This window comes from Anneissia japonica, unplaced genomic scaffold, assembly GCF_011630105.1.
Source record: "Anneissia japonica isolate Jap-2015-1 unplaced genomic scaffold, ASM1163010v1 scaffold1792_len1028045_cov167, whole genome shotgun sequence".
Lineage (NCBI taxonomy): Eukaryota > Metazoa > Echinodermata > Crinoidea > Comatulida > Comatulidae > Anneissia > Anneissia japonica.
Genome location: NW_022742319.1, coordinates 555,173 through 570,843, shown reverse-complemented (window position 1 = coordinate 570,843; position 15,671 = coordinate 555,173). Strand labels below are relative to the sequence as shown.

Below are 15,671 nucleotides of genomic sequence, written 5' to 3'. Positions count from 1 at the left end.
ATAATAATAATAATAATAATAATACGGTAATAATAATAATAATAATAATACGGTAATAATAATAATAATAATAATAATAATAATAATAATAATATTTACACAAATTTATTGTAAATACTGAATCTGAACTGACTTATTTTAGAGTCTGAACATGACCTGAACATTGTGCAATACTCAAATGACCCGAAATAAATTAACTTATGTACTTTTTCTGATGATTAATTCCCAGAATTTTCTATTAATTACTCTCATGATCTCTGCAGGATGTACATTTTTCTTTTGTGAGTTTACTTCTAATTTTTACTTATATGATATATGTGTTACATGAGTATGGCCGCCAAGAGAGGAAACTGTAACAGGGGCAAGGGGTAACAGACATGCAAATTCTAAATGCTCCCTTGGTAAGCTTGGACCCCTATGATCTTCCCCCTGCACTGGCACTGTACATGAGTAATTATTTTCGTTGCACTCGCATTTTGCTTTGTGTATTTGCTTTTGCAAATTATCTTTACCTGAAACACTGTGTTCGTAATTAAATTGTCATGTTTTAGCTTATTTAGTAATAACATCATATATTTTATGGAATAAACATTGTTATCTTGATTAAATGTTACACTTATTACATTTTTACAAATAATTATGCTGTTACATCGAATGCATTGTTACATTAATTATTTCTATATTGATCACTTTGCTACATAATTGAATTGGTATCTTGAACATATGATTACAGTAATTACATTACTTTTATTGTTACACTGATTGCATCTTATACATTGATTATATTGTTACATAATTACATTGTTAAATTGGTTAAAGATGTATGGTCCCATGAAAAATACCAAACAAACCATAAAAACCTTTTATGAAATAAACTTGCTCATTGCTCATAAAAATTTACAACTTGAGCATAAAAATGTTTACCAATAATTTTACAGCCAAAAATGATAGCAACACTTCCAGTCACTGGAAGTGTTTTATTATTTTTATTATCATTATCTTTATTAAGTATAACAATCAGGTACACATTTTAAATGCAGTAATTTCTATGCTCAAGTGTTACAGAAAAATGAGCAAGTTAACAAATTATTTTTAATGATTTATTGTCATTTTCAGGGGACATTACATCTTTAAGCAATCCTGATTTCCATAAAATTCGCTACATGCTGTCACTGATGGCTTTTTTCAGTGACGCTTAGTTGGCCGAATGAGGTACGGTAGCCTTCTATGTAACCTACACAGTGTAGCGATTACAGTAAAAAAAAAAAGAACAAAAAAAAAAAACACTTTAGCGGCAGTGCAGCGATTTTATGTAATCATCTTTGCATTTTGAGGCTAAACGTACACTTGTTATATCCTGGATGAATTCTTCTTCACTGTCGACATCTAGTTTTGCATGCAATCTCAATAGAACCTCTTCGTCATTTAACATCATTCTCCAACTGAACTGGTGCCCGTACAATGTCCAATTAACTGAGCTATGTTGCATATACAACAAGTGACGCAGAGGCATAAGTAAATGCCAACCAACAAAACATCCCAAAAATAACTTAATTTTCAGAGAAACTTTTGGTTTTGAAAATTTTGTAGATTTGTTTTTACTCTGTTTATTATCTGTGTTATAAGTGTTATCTGTAGAAGGTATATTTTCTTGTATAGCAGATTGTTGTTTAGTATCAATTTTTAGATTCACCATTGATAAGAATTTTCTGAAGCCATTTCTAAATGATTCAGGAGGAACGAATAGAAAATTTGTCGTCAACATAACCCAAGGGAAGGTTCCAATGCTAAACAGAAAATGGTTAGAAACATGAAAAATCATCGTTAAAAAGAAACCAAAAGGTCTAAACCTTGACGAAACAAGTAAAATTCCGATAAATGTATCAAATATAAGACCCCCTAGACTCATGAAGTAGCCAATACATTTTATCACGAATGGTGTACTTGGTATTATACTTTGTGAATCAATTTTTGTAGACATCCACATTGTCATAGGTTCACCTCTAATGACCCAGTCATAATTCATTTTTGCAATACCTGCAAAGAAATAACAAACGACTACCATGAATTTGAATATAGATGTCTGCCACCGAGGAACGGTGGTGTCTGCCACTGACTTTTTGAGGAAACTATCGATTGAAAATCTGCGTCCACAATCTGTTACTGCAATCAAAAGCGCCAAATTTGCATAGAAATAGTAGTGGTTATTATAACGAGATTTTTCTAACGCATTAAACCATACATAACTTGTGACAAATACTGCTGCTGACAGTTTGGTAAACAGCCCGATCATCATTGTTATGGACGACAGAAGAATTGCCATGGTAATCGCGTATACAACTTCAATTCTTGGAGTTATGACGTTGTCTCGAGCTATTGGATAATGAAAGTTTAGCTCAGGAAAATTGAAGTTCGCATCTACAGTTGCTGCAAAAATGAGATATATTTTTTTAATGGTAAAAAATTAAACTACGCTACGCAATTAATCTGCCATACATAGGTGTCATCATCATCATCATCATCATCATCGTCGTCATCATCATCATCATCATCATCATCATCATCATCATCATCACCACCACCATTAACAACAAAAACATCATCATCATCGGTGGTGGTAGTAGTGGTAGTGGTAGCGGTAGAGGCAGCGGCAGCGGCAGCAGCAGCAGCAGCAGTAGCAGCAGCAGCAGCAGCTGTAGTAGTAATAGCCAATTAATAGGTGACTCCTAAAGCATCATAAATATATATTGACTATAAAACCGTTCCAAAGCAGGGGTTGCGCCAGGATTTTCCCGACGGGGGAGGGGTCGAGGGTCCCCGGCGGGAGCCGATGTCACCGACGAGAGAAAGTGGGTGCGTCGCTCAAATCTTTTGAAAGTGGTCTGGGGAGGGGCGAAAAATATGCCAATTTATGGGTTTCAAAGGTATGATTTAATCGATTCTATAGTCTAGAAATTACATATATTTTTTTTTCTCTCTGTTGAATTGTGTTTTTTCTCTTACACTGGTGCCACCCCTTTTGTAATGTAACTTACTATAGGACATCGAGAATACATAATAAGCTTTTCACTGTATATCATAAATTAGCTTGTATTCATAACACATTATTCTTATCCACAAATCAGGGTGTTGGAGCATTGTTGCAAAAAATAGCTTTATTTAATGGATTACCCTCAACCAAACATATAGTAAATAAACCAAACATATAGTAAATAAATAGATCAAGTGGTAGGCCTACTTACATTTCCTCAAGAGGCGTATTATGTGCCAGGTCATTCCAAACCCAAAGAACACACGGAACAAAGAAATGGAGATGGCATCAACAGGCTCCGCGAGCCAATCCCATAACCACGGCATCAGTATATTTCGAGAGGACGTGCTGACTTTGATATCATCTGGAGAACCATAGACTTTCTTTAATATTTCTCCATGTTTTCTGAACCGAAGATCCGAATTATCCTGACTAACCTTGTTTTGCGTAGCCATTTTTCAGGTTTGGCACTCTGCTGATCGTGTGTGTTGTGGCCTAGGCTTAAATTCATGTTGACGAACGTACCGTAGATAATACGTTATCAGCACGACCTTTACGTCTATGTACTCAGTTTAAGGGGTTCATTAATTTGGCGCAGCAACTTCCTAATAAACATTGTTCGATTTTGTTTTTATTTGTTTTGTTCAACATCAGCATTACAGAAACAAGGCCACATGGTGTACCGAAATCTTATAATTCTTCTTCTTGAACGCTAGTCGTCGTTAGACATCGCGCATTTCACTAATTTCCGCCATTCGGTGCGTTTTTGAGCAAGTGCGTGCATAGACCCGTGTTTGAAAAATCTGTTGTTGTCGGCCGCCCCTGCGGACGTTTTACCTTTCGCTCTACTTCGTGGTATGCCATTCTAGCTGGAGTGTGTTCATCTAAGCGGAGCAGGTGCCCATACCATATCAGCCTTCTTTTCTTTACTTTCTTACTCCATTCTTCGTCCCCTGTCTTTCTATATAACTCGTCATTCCTTATTTTCTCTGGCCACTTTATACCTAATATTCTTCGTAGAAACTTTCGTTGGAACACATCTATTTCATTCTCTAACAATTTGGTCATTGTCCAGAGTTCGCTGTTGTTTAGGCAGATCTTATAATTAACTACAGTAATTAATTAATTAACATACAGAAGTCTGAAACAATTATTTTCCGATTGAGTTGCATTTCCATATTGGTACTTTATAACTTAAAAGATAAATTACCGTAGGAAGGGTTGTTACGATGTACAGGACGAAATTCTCTCATATTTGAGAAAATTACTACTGACTTTAATATACCGCTAATAGAATAATTACTTCATCGCCGTAGAATTATTATTTTTCATCGACAATTGTTACAAATTTAGTTAATGTGGTATTTTTGGTTACCATATAATTGAATCAAATATAAACTGTAGGATCCAGAGATCCAGTTCTGCAACGTCACACTGAAACATTTTCTCCTGATAGATAGATATGCCTTCTACTACAAGTCTATTATACACTGATTGTAAAATTTATGTTTTCATGTAAATGTTACAGATTGTTTTCAAAATAAAGAAAATGTATATAGGCAGACACGTTATCATTTATTTTCAGTTTTACAAAAACAACATTTACAGGGCTTTAGTGCTACTAACAAAGATTCTAGGTTAAATTACTCTATTAGAAGATGACAACTTCTCAAAATAGCCATGCCATACCATTCATACATTATTACTCAAAATGTAAGGCATACCTTAAACTAACACTTGTGAAACTATGTGATGACTGTTGGCACTTTGGTTAAACATTCCCCATAATATGGTGATGATTGCAATATCACATAGATGATAAAAATTAATAAATTAGATAAACAGCGTTCATTTAACGGCCGCCATATGGTTTGTTCCACCGATAAATATTTTCATTTCCCCGCTTCACTTTATTAGTTTATTCTTATCAAAATTAATTTCAACAGATGTAAAATAAGTATTTTCAATAAGTTTGGTGCTCTCATTGTTGATTTATTCATACATCACGATGGAGAATGTAAGTATATCCGTTATAGCACAGATTCCACATACAGGATCTGTGGTTATAGTATCTAACATAAGGGCGCGTGTTTATTTATTTTGATATCATATTACCTTGTAATATGATATCCCCATTCTTCCCCAGTGGTTTACTACTGGGGAGGAAAAATGTGGCGTGGAAAGGAACTGGCCACCCTTCCACACAATACCGAGGCTTAGTACAATGGGCTAACAGCTCATCCCCCTTAGTAGATAAACGGGATTACTTTTACCTTTACCTTTATTACCTTGTAGAACGAAAACATTGCGATACAATAATTTCTTTTCATAACTTCTATTTAAAATACAGATGATGTATGCCGTTGTTTGGTTCGCAGTATCTCTGGGACTGACACTTGCAGCTGAATGGGCCCCTTATGGAATATTTTTCATCGGTTCTGGGTACAACATCCTCGATGGAAATCCGCAAGGGAGTAAGGATTATGGTGGGGCTGATCCTGGCCTTCTGTCAACTCGAAATGTCTTTGACTTTCACTTCGATGAAGATAATCTCTCAGATGATGGAAAGTATACAATTCCAGATGAGATGACAGTCTCTGTCAACAAATCGTGTACTAACACTACGAGACAACAGGCCGTAAGTGGCGGATGGGAGTACCAGAAAGGTCTAAAGTATAATCTTGGACAAAGAAGATTCAATGGTAAACACGTGCTTTCTTTGCAATATTAACAATTAATTTAGTAATTAACACATCATGTGATTCTCTATTGTCATAAATGTTACAATTCCACTTATTCTATCTATAATTATTAAAGATTCATTCTGCATCACTAACAGAATACTTGCAGGTTGATGCGAGCTCACATAATACATATTATTTTGTCATAACTTATCTTGTTGACGTATGCAAAGTAAAATTGCACCGATGATGCTCTAGGAAAGTGCATTCGTATTACCCAATTCGAATAACTGATTCTAGTTACAAAACATTGGGTTTCGATGTTCTTATCTGGTGACATGTGATTCTGATAAAATTCACCTCAGTAGCACCTGCAAATTTTACCAGATTTTCTATTGTGCTGCTTCTACAGTTATATTATTATGCCATTATCAATCACTTTCAGGAAAAATTCTTCCCTATTTTTTTTTTTTTTTTGTAGTATTTTTTCTCAAGCTTTACTTGATTTTGTCCACCAATCTTTTTCTTACATATTGGCAATCGATTGTTTGTTGAAATCCCATTTCAGAAAAGAAACCCTGGAGCCGTTGAACAAATTTAGTCAAACTATGCATTGATGTATACCTTATAGTCGGGATCTTGCATATCCCGTTGCAGCCATGTTAATAGTTATTTTTAACAGTATTTAATAATTATGTTCTAATGTGTTTCACAAGCAAAATAACGAAGATGAGAAAAGGCCAAGTTTCATAAGTTAAAAAGTAACTCACCAGAGCAATCTGTCCATAGAAATTATTAATTTATATGTTTTTATTATTCGATCAGAATCGGATATCAACGTAACAATGGAGATACTTTTTATTGGACTCGAGTTTACTGCCAGTCTCGGTAAGTAACTGCAATGCAAAATTTAAAATCAACAAATCCTTAGCAGAATACACTGTAACTAAATGGAATTAGCAAATTATCAGTATTTTCAGTTTAATCTTGAAAATGCATAGACTTTCAGAAAAACTGAGACATGTAGATTTAGGAGATATCACTGGTGTTTCTGTTGCAGGATTTGAGTTTATTGTGGAAGGCACACGTGACTTGGAATATGTATATTACGCCGAATCAAATGAATGTTCACTTGCCAAGGCATCGTTGAAGTTGGATGAAGTTAAAAGTTCAAAGTATTTTCTAAGTCGTTCTTTTGTAATCAATGCCTGCTCACTTCCGAAGTTGTACGACCAACAGACTTACTTTGATTTCATTGATTTGTGGGGAACTGTAAGCATAATTAATGAGCCTACTTTAACTGCAATTAAAGTGTTTTAAGTTATTAGTCCTTCATAGGATAAAACACTTACAATTTGAAACACATCCTTAGCTCCCTGGACCAACATTCAATAATCATGGTATTGTTTCTACCAAACACCGACATTCCTGGGTTAGAGATAGACAATAATAATATAGTCCCTTGCCAAAGACACATTGAAGTGGAATATACAAGCGACTTGTCAAAACCGACCTCAGTGCTAAACGACATGCAACAACCACTCTCTACACACAGACCATTTTCAAACCACTACAGTTTTCACCATTTTGGTGAGGCAAACGTCGTCACTATTTATGATATCAGTGATGACTCCAAATATTAGTAAAGGAGTGTCTAGAGTAAATTGGTTGATGCAATGTCTTCAAATGTCGACTGTGAGCCTATGAGAAAGACTACCCAGGAGCGTGGGGCACAGCGTGTAAGGTGTTGGACTTCTGATCGTGAGATAGATCGGGCTGAGTTCGAGTCCGACGCCAGTCGCATTGCTTGTGTCCTTGGGCAAGGTGCTTTACTTACGTTTGCCTCTCTTTACCCAGGAGTATATAAATGGGTACCTGGTAGGATGTTGGGGGGGGGGGGTATTGAACGTATTAGCTTGTGCGTGTAAACAGCATGACTTGGGGTACCCCCCGAGAGCAGAGAAAGTTGCACAAAAATTTGCTTGTTTGCCAACTCTGTATTCAGTGACCAGGGAAATACTTACGTCAGTGCCTTGTATATTCCTTGGTTTTTGATAAGCGCCGTATGAATCCGGATGAAAAAAATAAAAATAAATAAATAAAACCTGACCTTATCCTCTTGCATATACGTATTATTATTAGTCATAATTTGTTTGTGTTCAGTTGGCCAACTAACAGGGCTTAAATTGTAAGACTCCTGACTAGGTAATTATATAATGTCCTCCTGTTGTCTGTGTACCACCATCTAAGTAACATCCTATCATTATTTTAGCATGTAGTAGTGGAAGTTGAGTTGGGTGTTAGGCAGTCGGAACGCTATACCAGTTCAAGGAATGAATTTGTTCGCTACGCCATGAGAGAGGTAATTACATTATATTATATTATAATTAAAATAAGTCCATCAATGACTGATCATTTTTGGTACTTCGATGTGTCTACCCCCCTAAATAGAGACGACAGGGTATTAAGGTGCACGTGAAAAGAAAAAATAGAAATAATTTATTTTTATTTGAATATCAATTTAAAATAAATGATAATTTTCAGGCAGAGGCTAGCGTCGGAGTTGGGGTAGAACTGTTTAACTGGGCAGCATCCATTGTTATTGATATTGACCGTTTCCATCAGAGTATGACCAAACAGACAAAATTTGGATCAAACCGAGTTGTTATTACCAACGGAAACGAAGAACTATCAGAACCAATAAAATTGAATTTAATTCGAATGGATGAGGTTAGTGTGAATTAGAGGTTCTTTATATTATAAAGTATGTCATTTTTAAAATGAATGTATAAGGTCTATATATATTTACCGCTGTCTCTTATACACATCTAGATGTGTATAAGAGACAGTATATATATATATATATATATTGCAATCGTTACTACTTTAACTAATACTTTTACTAATAGTTATTAAATTTTGGAAATGAATATAGCATAGTACTAATATTGACTCTAATGCTCTATCAACCTCTGTTCTTGAATCCAGTTGTTTACCAATGCATTCTGGACACAATTCAACTCTTACACAGAACAAGGTCTGTGTTCAAAGGCATGGAAGTCCTCCCTTCCTGTCACGAGACTCAACGTGCAACGTGCAATGTTGGCATACCCCTTATGGCGACATGTGGAAAAGGCAGAGGGTATAACAAATACTTTTTCCTTTAAACAATGTTTATATATTCACCATAATAATCAGCCTAGGCTGACTTTGTATACATGCGCTTGTGTCGATATAATTATGTACATTTTGAAAGTTAAAGAAGGGGAGAGTACGAAAATAGTTACGGTATATTAAAAAATAGAAAACTGACTCTCGGTAATTAAGTTTGGAATACAGTGACATAGGATGGGTCTATCCATAAATAGTGCTAAAATTAAAAATTTTAAATAACATTCTTTATAAATACGACCAGTGGCCCCTGAGTAATATTTAGGTTTTCAGATGAATAATTATTGATTATTGTGTTCATTTCAATTGTTTCATTTATGTGCCACCAATTTTCTTGTTGAATTTACTGAAGATCAGTATACCTTGTCCAGAAATTTACTTCTTTAAATTCAAAATACGGCTCCTGAAAAATTGAAACGTCGGAATAGCTTTCAGTTCAGCACCTTCTACTGTCCATAACTCAGGTTTATGGCCCTTGACGCTTTTCATCAAAGGTCCTGGCAATTTTATTTGCACTGGGCCCATTTTGACCTAGCTACAACATGAATTTATAAGATGTATTTTCTTGTTCGGCAGATCCCGTTGTACAAATTCCAATAACGTGGCCTTTGGGAGCCTACGGGCTCCCAAAGCCTGCTGCCGGTTGTCCACCGAATATCGACTTTCCTTGGCATAGTGGCTATCGCTACCAAGACACTGAAAACGACAGAGCCAATAACTACTGGTCCGATCCTCTACACTTCGAAGGTCCTTACAGTGTAGACAACATGGAACAAGACTTTTGTATGAAGACTCAGTATAAAGGAGGCGAATACGACTGGACCTGGCCAGAAGGATCGTATTGCATCTTCAAAAAGGGCAGTACTTGTCCAGATGGTATGAAATAGTTTATAATATATGGATCAATTATACATAATAGAAAATATAGTATATCATAATAGACATGAAATAGTATACTATATTAATAGTATTTTATAGAATAATATGATATAAAATAATACGGTACCGGTATGTGCTAATTTATTAATAGGGTAAACATTATTATAACATTTACATTTTCCTTTTTGTTGGCACTGCACTTAATAATAATAATAATAATAATAATTATTATTATTATTATTATTATTATTATTATTATTATTATTATTATTAGGCTTATTGTCATATTTATATAAATTATTATTATTAGTTATATTTTATTGTTTATCATCATTATCTTTTGTAATCATTTACTTTTATATAAACATGTGTTGACAAATTTAATTTTTTAAAACGTCAAAGAACGTAGTAAATTCTCAGAATTAGCTATAAATATAATATAAAATGCTTTTCAATAGGTCTTGACGAGGGATACATATACTGGGACGATGAAAATCGCCACAACGCAAATTCATTTGGAGGGTCGGTGCCCGAAGGAAAGTACGATGACAATACCCGCATTGAGTATTGTTGCAAGAGGGATGTGATCAATGCACGCGCTACCTACCTGCCGACGGACTCACCATTCTATCTTTTGTCGGAATCAAACGGATGCCAAAAGGTAATTAACAACAATTAACAGTACTTTAAGTAACGTTTTGGTTTTATATAGATGCATGTGGATAGATCGTAGGGTAGGGGAAAGGCTGACCACTGTATGGGAAACATTTGAACTAATATTTCTTTTCAACCGAGTCTTCTGGGACACATATTTTGAAGTATTGACAGCAACAATAATGATGATGATGATGATGGTGGTGATGATGATGATTATGAAGATGATGATGATGTTGTTGATGATGATGATCATGATGATCATGATGATGATGATGATGATAATGATAATGGTGATGATAATGATGATGATGAGGATGATAATGGTGATGATGATGATGATGATGATAATGATGATGATGATGATAACGATGATGATGATGATGATGGTGATGGTTGCGATGGTGATGGTGATGGTAATGGCGGTAGTATTGATGAGGATGATGTCGACATCAACGACGATATTGATATTGTTGATGTTGAATAAAAATAACGATTGTGATGACAGCAACGATGGCGACTACGTATGATCTGACGACAATGGTACTAATGGTGATGACATTACTGCTATAGATAATGATGATTATGGTATTAATGACGATGAAACATATTAGGTCTACACACATTTAATTAAAAAGAACTGTCTTTTGTTTTCATGTAGGTACACGGCATGGACGTAACCGAAGAGTTTTTCCGTTGGGATGATGAAGATAGCAGCAACAGTAATGACAAAGGAGGCGCTCATCCTTTTGATTCTGGCGACAAAACCAACCATGTCCTCCACTACTGCTATTACCAGCCGGTCTAGTATAATTCCAGATAAGGACGGCCTTCAAGACGTCAATATTCCTACGCTTAAATCGGAAGCATCAGATTCAATGTCAAGGAAATACACGTAGACCTACACAAAAATAATTAAATTACATAGAACGAGAATGTATCTAAATATGATTTCCATAAATTTAAAGGAACGCTTCTAAAAATGGAGCAAACGATCGGTTTGTAATACATACTAAAGTGACATGTATGTTGATTATCTAAAACTTTCATTTGAAATAAATTGGTTATAGGCTAGGCCTACTAGCTAAATTTGTTTTGTGTTTTTATTTGATAAGCCTATACCTCGTATTGAATTGAAGGCAGGCATATAAAAGGAGCATAAATCCGTGCTTATGACTCATAACATATAGTACTTTCTGCATAATGGATGCAGATAATTTACCTTTGTACCTTGTAAGGACAGATGCCACCTTATCACGTATTATCATATATTTATTGATAATGGTAAGCTTATGCACGTTATTACATCCGGGTACGGTGGACTAGTGCGCTGGCTGATTGTATCTTGTGTTTGATAAAATTATGCCATATGTGTGTACGTGGAATTTTATTCGTGTGAAATTATTGCAATTATTTATTTCCATAATAGCAATATTCGTGAACCTATCTCAGGGTAGCCCTAACAGGTGCTCGTCCAATGGGGGCGGGAACAACGGTGAGTAGAATTTCACAACTGTACTATTTTTAGTAAGCTGTCGTTTATACTATAGTCAGGTCTATCATGTTACAAAAATATTCAACAACAATATGTTATAATTAGTTTATAGAACCAAATAGAAGGGCTTCTCTTTTCGATATAGTCCTAATTAGCTAGCATTATCATCATTATCATCACCATATTCTTGTATCTTGTATGCGTACTCACCAACGCTCCTACTGGAGCCAAACGTTCAAGTGGTATGCACAATGGAAGGGTATCATCATCGTCATTATCAACGTCATTATTAATATCATCATTATCATCATCATCGTCATCATCATTAGTGTCACCATGATAAAGAAGAAAAGGGAAAAGGTACAGAAATAAAAGAAAGAATAAAAAGGAAAAGTTAAAATGTAAAAAAAGGAAGAAAACAAAAGGTAAAGAAAGAAAAAGAAAAAGGAACAAAAGGTAAAGAAAGAAGAAGAAAAAAGAAAGAAAACAGAAAGGTAAAGAAAGGAAAAGAAACAAGAACGAAAAACAAAATGAATGAAAAAAAAAAGGAAATTAGAAATAAAAAAGGAAATTAAAGAAGAAAGGAAAAGGAAAGGAAAGAGACAGGTGATAGTAATGAAAGGAAAGAAAAGAAAGGAAAAAGGAAGAAAAGACATGAAAAAAAATAGGGAAAAGGAAAAACATATCAATATCAATATCAATATAAATCTTTATTCATCCTACATGGGGCAATGCCTAAAAACAGGACTGAATAAAAAGGATAATAATAAAGAAATACAATAAACACAGAGTTTACATACAAAGATAAAAAGCCCATAGCATAGGCCTACAATCTTAGCTTTATTTCATTTGCAAAATATTAAATTATTTATTCTTATTTAAAAGCCTAATACCGGTTGGAGCGAACGAATCTAACTTCCGTTTTGTCCTAAGCACTAGACTTTTGTACCGGAGACCATGTGGTAATATTTCAAACTCATGGAATAGGACATGTTCTGGGGTTTCCAAAATATATTTCAATTTAGCTAAAATGTGTTTGTCACTAAAGGATGACAAACTACGCAATGGACTTCCGGTTTTTTTTTTAACACAAGTTTACTATTCTTTGCAAGGCGTTCCTATCTTTAAGACTTAAATTACAAAACCAACATATAGGCCTAAAAGAAAAGGCTATGCACTTTCAACAAACGAGTTATAAAAAACTTTTACTATAGACGTATTTGCTTTAAATTCATTTAGTTTTTTTAAGTATGTATAATCGCTGGTTTCCTTTTTTAATTAAGGTATCAGCATTTAATCCCCAGCTGAGATTGTCTTCAAATATAGTACCAAGGTATCTGTAAGATTAATTTTTAAAAATAATTAAATTACTGGGTTATTTGAAAAATATTTATAACTTTAAGTAAATCAAGTTATTGATATACTTTTATAGTTGATATTCATTTATTTTTTCGCGCAACACCTTCAGGCTGCTACCAACAAGAGGAAACAGCCGTTAAGAAACTGTATGCAGTGGAAGCTTACTACGAAGGAATGAGAATTCTGAACTAAGCAGTGCGCATGTGCGGTTACCAAATAGCGTCTCCGAAATATTATGAAAACACAGTGAGCATGCGCTTTGAAATGCTGAACAGACAGTGAGAAGCTGAAGCATAAAAATCGGTTATGATGGAATTTATCTATAACTCGTCCAACCCGGCCAACAGAATAATAAAAATAGTAAAATATATTTTTTTTAATATTGAATACAAATATATAAAATAATATTTAGAAATAATAATATTATTATTATCATTAATAATAATAATAACTCATCCAACCCGGCCAGAAGAATAATAAAAATAGTAAAATATATTTTTAAAAATATTGAATACAAATATATAAAATAATATTTAGAAATAATAATATTATTATTATCATTAATAATAATAATAACTCGTCCAACCCGGCCAACAGAATAATAAAAATAGTAAAATATATTTTTTTTAAATATTGAATACAAATATATAAAATAATATTTAGAAATAATAATATTATTATTATTATCATTAATAATAATAATAACTCGTCCAACCCGGCCAGCAGAATAATAAAAATAGTAAAATATATTTTTTTAAATATTGAATACAAATATATAAAATAATATTTAGAAATAATAATATTATTACTATCATTAATAATAATAATATTAATAACAACAATAATGGTAAGAACACACGCTAAAGAAAGTCCATGTTAAGCCTAAACAAAATTAAATATTACACTGGTTTATGAATTATACTTTTCACATAATGTACAGTATTAATCCTGTGACCGCAAGGTAAATAACTTTGTGGTTATTGTTACACCAGTCGCAAACCAATTCCTGTACCTGTAAGCTATGATTTTTATGTGTCATACCATAAAAGAAATGTTATTGAAGATGGTAGGTCATCCTCAAGAATACGTTAATTTATTTAAGTTTTGAAATACAAACCAGTCATAAGTTAAAGATGTTGCGGCGGGTTTTTTTATAGGAATATTTCTTGTTAAATTAAATGAAACTCTAAATACTTTAGCCCACTCCCTGCTGTAATAGAGGCATAGGGGTATTTTAAATTATGCGCTATATAAGTTCAAAATTGTTATTATTACATGTATTATTATTATTATTATTATTATTATTATTATTATTATTATTGTTAATTATACGTTGGCAACGCCATCTTCATCATCAGCATCAACAGCATAATCATCATCATCATTATTATATTTTAATGCTATTTTGAACAATATCAACAATACAAATGATCATTGTACTTGTTTATATTTAATCAGACACAATACAAATCCAACCAGTAGTGCGACGTACAAGGACAATAATTGAATGCAATATCATTCACGCTTATAACATCATTTGGTATCGTTTCAATGAGACAATACAAACATCAAGCATATACAAACCACCGTGCAACGACTCCGGCAATCCACAACTACGGGACGAAGGCCAACAACTAGTGATCGTCTACGCAAGGTCATGCCACACTGCCATATATACCTGTGTCGCAAATGACTCGGATGTCGTTACCCATTCGACAGACTTACGGGTCGTAGGTAGGTTCCTTAATCGTAACACTCCATTATGCAAAAAACTTTGTGTTAAAAACCACAGGTTAAACAATGCAATTAAACTAACTGTAAAAAGCAGTTATTCACTAACACCATCATTTTTTCATTTGTATTTTTTTGTGGTTTGTAACAAACTTAAAACGTCCGTCTGTATTTATTACAATAGATAAATGACCATAATTATCTATGCGCCATGGCAACATATATTCGCTATAGTTTCTGTCGGCATTAGTGTATAAACTTACCTGGTATGCTCATATGTATTTTCTGCTACACATCTAGATGTGTATAAGAGACAGATCATAATTATCATCACCATATTCTTGTATCTTGTATGCGTACTGACCAACGCTCCTACTGGAGCCAAACGTTCAAGTGGTATGCACAATGGAAGGGGATCATCATCGTCATTATCAACGTCATCATTAATATCATCATTATCATCATCATCGTCATCATCATTAGTATCACCATGATAAAGAAGAAAATGGAAAAGGTACAGAAATAAAAGAAAGAATAAAAAGGAAAAGTTAAAATGTAAAAAAAAGGAAGAAAACAAAAGGTAAAGAAAGAAAAAGAAACAAAAGGTAAAGAAAGAAGAAGAAAAAAGAAAGAAAACAGAAAGGTAAAGAGAGGAAAAGAAACAAAAAGA

At 33.8% G+C, this 15,671-nt stretch overlaps 3 protein-coding genes across 5 annotated transcripts in view; 2 read left to right on the top strand and 1 right to left on the bottom strand.

Moving 5' to 3' along the window:
• The window catches only part of LOC117119116 (vitamin K-dependent gamma-carboxylase-like), a 5,836-nt gene extending 2,343 nt beyond the window's left edge, over positions 1–3,493 (bottom strand). The window contains exons 1-2 of the mRNA XM_033263927.1: positions 3,243–3,493; positions 1,346–2,427 (exon numbers count right to left, since the gene is read on the bottom strand). Coding sequence (XP_033119818.1) covers positions 1,346–2,427; positions 3,243–3,486 — 1,326 coding nt within the window. The 5' untranslated portion in view covers positions 3,487–3,493. The remainder of the gene's footprint in view (positions 1–1,345; positions 2,428–3,242) is intronic.
• LOC117119117 lies at positions 3,371–11,505 on the top strand. 3 transcript variants are annotated; one of them, XM_033263930.1, is made up of 10 exons: positions 3,371–3,493; positions 5,382–5,733; positions 6,538–6,600; positions 6,773–6,984; positions 7,985–8,074; positions 8,257–8,442; positions 8,701–8,854; positions 9,460–9,759; positions 10,221–10,423; positions 11,078–11,505. In XM_033263930.1, exons 2-10 carry the CDS (start codon positions 5,382–5,384, stop codon positions 11,222–11,224), a joined length of 1,707 nt encoding a protein of 568 aa, XP_033119821.1. In that variant the 5' UTR covers positions 3,371–3,493; the 3' UTR covers positions 11,225–11,505. The 3 variants fall into 3 exon arrangements, with proteins under 3 accessions (XP_033119821.1, XP_033119820.1, XP_033119822.1); XM_033263929.1 differs by lacking the exon at positions 3,371–3,493 and adding an exon at positions 4,906–5,048; XM_033263931.1 differs by lacking the exon at positions 3,371–3,493 and adding an exon at positions 5,074–5,114.
• Positions 11,506–11,778: 273 nt separating this feature from the next.
• The window catches only part of LOC117119112, a 4,684-nt gene continuing 791 nt past the window's right edge, over positions 11,779–15,671 (top strand). Inside the window, exons 1-2 of the mRNA XM_033263926.1 lie at positions 11,779–11,911; positions 14,729–15,004. Coding sequence (XP_033119817.1) covers positions 11,779–11,911; positions 14,729–15,004 — 409 coding nt within the window. The remainder of the gene's footprint in view (positions 11,912–14,728; positions 15,005–15,671) is intronic.